General features: G+C 54.2%; 1 protein-coding gene across 1 annotated transcript; it reads right to left on the bottom strand.

Moving 5' to 3' along the window:
• Nucleotides 1-294: 294 nt before the first annotated feature.
• Nucleotides 295-3,374, bottom strand: LOC119338003 (dihydroneopterin aldolase 1-like). The gene is made up of 2 exons (XM_037610291.1): nucleotides 2,845-3,374; nucleotides 295-696 (listed from the first exon to the last, which is right to left on the bottom strand). The coding sequence occupies exons 1-2, from the start codon at nucleotides 3,027-3,029 to the stop codon at nucleotides 504-506; spliced, it is 378 nt and encodes a 125-aa protein (XP_037466188.1). The 5' UTR covers nucleotides 3,030-3,374; the 3' UTR covers nucleotides 295-503.
• Between the last annotated feature and the right edge of the window lie 457 nt (nucleotides 3,375-3,831).

The following is a 3,831-nucleotide window of genomic DNA, read 5'->3' as shown; positions in this document are numbered from 1 at the left end:
TGAGTTGGGCAAGAGCAAGCGGTTGGATTGGCCTGACTCTTCAAGACCAATGATACTCGGCTTCCTCTTCATCAAGTCACGAAATTCGATCCTTAGTTAGCAGCATCAAAACTAGAGCAGGCCCAAGACAAGCAAGAACAGTCAGTTGTTTAGCGGCCAAAGACAAGCAAGAACAGTGTTGTTTAGCGGCCAGGTCTCTGTCCTTTCGTTTGAGCTCGATATATGGTGATATTTTGCGTTATATATGATGATGCATGGACTTATGGCCTTTTCTCTAGAAAAATTCAGAGCCTATATGCACGTCGCAACTCGCAAGATGACCTTTATTTCAGTCTGCGCAAAACCTAGTAGCACTATAAAAAAAATCCATGATTGCGGCAATTTCAGCAACAGCCGAGAGTAAGACCACAATCAACACCACGTTTATAATTATAGACAAGACACAGAAACTGCGATTCTGAGGGAGCATTTTGGTCAGGCTTTCTCATATGATGAAGTTCTGCTCATGCATTTCTGTGCCTCAGTATCTCCACTCCCAAGTAGTCCACGACGCCTTGCACCGCGACATGAGGTTTCCCGACCTTCACTCGAACAGCAGAGATCTGAGGGAACTTGAGCAGCGTGGTGTTGGCAATCGATTGAGCCACCGACTCCAAAAGGTTACGCGACGGACCTTCTACTACACCCTTGGCTATCCTGCAGGATGACATACTTTGGTATCAGGAAAGCCAAAAGGAAGGGATTAGCTTACTGTTGATCCACTCAGTGCTTGTACACTGTGCTGACAAGATGAATCTTTTTTTTTTTTGAGAATCACCAGGGGAGGAGTCCCTCCATCTGAATATATTACTTAAAGTGGCCATTATGTCAGGAGAGTGATCCAGTTTATAAAGGAAATCGGATTGAAAACCTAAACAAGTTGACCTGTTTATAAGGGAAACCGTGCCGAAAACCCAACAAGGTTACAAGGAGAAGAGAAGAACAAGACACCCAACAAGGCGGGACCTAGCTAACAAACTAAAAGGACCATCACCATGAAAGATACAAGTAGTTGTGGGGTGTTGTCAATGGATCACAATACTTAGACTTTGCGAGGAACCTAACGCACCGCATTGCGTGCATACCGAGCCCCAAGGCACAACTCAGGAGCATCCACAACCAACGAGTGCAAAAAACACGAACCTTGACTGGGTGCCCCGCCACGGAAGATCGGAACGATTAACAAGTTGGGGAGGCATCTGGCTCCATCAAATAGCGAAGATGAACCAAGACATCACCAAGAGCACGATGCTCGCCGCAACACATCGGCCGCCAAGGGAGAGTCTTGAGCATGCATAGCGAGACACCTTCACACGGGGGAAACAGATGGCCGCCCTGCTGCGCCCAAGCCACCGCCACCAAACCCCAGAGAACACCACCAAACAACCACCGTCGACTCCAAGCCAGTCGCACCACCACCAGCACCATTGGACCCTCCGACTGATCCCAAGTTGGCCACACCACCACCACCACCAAACGCTGCAACCTCAACCACACGCAGGCACAGAAGCCGTCGTTTGGGTCTCCAAGATGACGCCTCCAAGGAGGTAGTGCCGACAAGGACACAAGATCGTCATCCGATCTGACAAGCCGGATCTTAGGTTTTCACCCGGATACCACAAAACAAAGTACTGCAGGTGCTGGAGCTCCACAACGACACCTCCTACGAGGAAAACTATGTCCGCAGACACCATTGCCGCCGACATCGACATAGTCGATGCAAGGTTCTCACCCGGAGTTTGAGCACATCCCTACAGCAAGACGGTAGCTGACCACCACCACCATCGGGCCCCTCCGAGACGAAGAAGCACCCCGCGGAGACCGCAGACGGCCAAACATCAACACTAGGCACTGGATCCACCAATGGCCGTCCGAACGCTGGGCCACCGGACGCAGCGCGAGCCGCCGAACCTAACCAAGCACCATGCCGGGAGGAGCAGAGGAGTGCTGCCCGAGGCCAGGAACCACCATGGTTCCGGGCTGCAGCCAAACATCAGAAGCACCAACACGCCCCACGCGCGCCACCGTGCACCTGCCGAAGACCAGATCCGAAGTGCCACAGCAGACAGCACCAACCAAAGGCGGGGGAGATCCAAAACCGGCTGCAGTAGTCCCACCTCGCACCACCAGCACCACTCACCGCCACCAGCCTCCACCACTCCCGCCTCCACCACCCAGCAACACCACCTCCCCAAGCCGGACCACCACGGGCCAGATCCGCCCGGATCCAGCCAGGCCAGCGAAGCACCACCTATGCACCTCAAGCTCCACCAGCGCGGGCACGGGCAGGACGCACGCTGCGAGGGACCCAGATCCGACCCCCTGCCGGCACAGAGAGGCCCTCGCCGCGAGCTACGGCCCCGGACGCCAGCTGCCGCCCCTGGTATGCGAGGAAGCCAGCACCGAGAGAGCCCCGCCGCCACCATCCTGGGCACGCGCGGCTTCGCCGACGTCCCCTCCGGCGACGGCGACTCCCACCGCAGTTATACCATCCGATACGGTCCGTTGCCAATAATATTTTGGCTCTGGAAATGCAACATATACAATGGACTAATTACAGGTCGAGGGTACCAAACCCACACCCGGTTTGTTAAAACAACCGCAGAGTTAGTTCTGAGGTGCATAGCAATCGAAACGTTCTGCAAGGAATCACTGTGAACGGACGCATGGCAGGATTCTGATACGAATGGTTTGCTAAACTGTACCGTGACGCCAAGCAGGTCGATCGATGAGCAGTGACAAAGTGGACTGAAATTATACAGCACCATGATGAGACTGAGACGGGGCGGGGGCGGGGCAGTGCACCTGTAGATGTCGCTGTAGCTGACGGTGTGGGAGATGTCGTCGGAGTCCCCGGCGGCGGCGAGGTCCATCCAGGCGTCGACGTCAATGACGAACTTCTGGCCGAGCTTCTTCTCCTCCTGCTTCACGCCGTGGAACCCGTGGAACTGCAGCCCCCGCAGTATCAGCTTGTCACCGCCCCCCGCCATGGCTGCTCCCCACCTAACGGACTCGATCGATCGTGCGCTCACCGGCGCCTCCTTCTCTAGAGCTGGCGCAGGTGGGTGGGTGGAGGGTTAGGTGAGATTTGGGCGGCTGGAGCCGGGGGCGTGCAGGTGAGGTCCGGGCGTTCGGTAGAAACTCGATGATTTTGCAATTTCAGATAGCGGGAAGGGGAAAATCCTGGACGAACGAGCAGCCGCTTGGGCGTCGGCGATTTGGGAATTGGGATGGCGAGCTGCTGCGTGCCTGAGATTCGGAGCGGTCAGGGGAGGCGTGGGCGTCCGGCGTAGCAGGCGGAGGAAGGTCGCAGAGCGGCTGGCGATAAGTTTTCTTTTTCAGGGATTTTTTAGGGATAGGTAAGGGCATAAGTAGCAGGCCTTGGGCTGCATTACGCTTTGTAAATCAACTGCCTGGGCCTTTTTCACTCCATAAAATATGAGGACAAATCTTTGCTCGAGTGCTGAAAAGTGTTTACTAGCCGTCTTCTGATATACTCCAGGCTGAATTGGGAAGCCATCCGAGCCCGGTATGACGGGCTATCATAGAGGGAAGGGATGTCCTTAAGCAAGGATTGATAAAAAAAATTGGCAATGGAGTAGACACAAACATATGGACCGATAATTGGTTACCCAGAGAGGAGATGATGCGTCCCTACGGGAGTATCTCGCCAAATCCACCAACACATGTGTCAGAGCTCATAACTATTGTAACCCGCATCGTGGAATAGACAGCTTGTCCAACAAACTTTCATGCCCATGGATGCTACAGTTATTCTCGGTATGCCAATAT

The sequence above is a fragment of the Triticum dicoccoides genome, chromosome 7B (genome assembly GCF_002162155.2).
Source record: "Triticum dicoccoides isolate Atlit2015 ecotype Zavitan chromosome 7B, WEW_v2.0, whole genome shotgun sequence".
Classification (NCBI taxonomy): domain Eukaryota; kingdom Viridiplantae; phylum Streptophyta; class Magnoliopsida; order Poales; family Poaceae; genus Triticum; species Triticum dicoccoides.
This window is presented reverse-complemented; position numbering and strand designations above follow the sequence as displayed.

Coding starts and splice junctions, on each gene's coding strand:
- LOC119338003 (XM_037610291.1), bottom strand. CDS start 3,029: ATGGCGGGGGGCGGTGACAAGCTGATACTGCGGGGGCTGCAGTTCCAC. Junction 697..2,844: donor AGCTACAGCGACATCTACAG/GTGCACTGCCCC, acceptor GTCATCCTGCAG/GATAGCCAAGGGTGTAGTAG.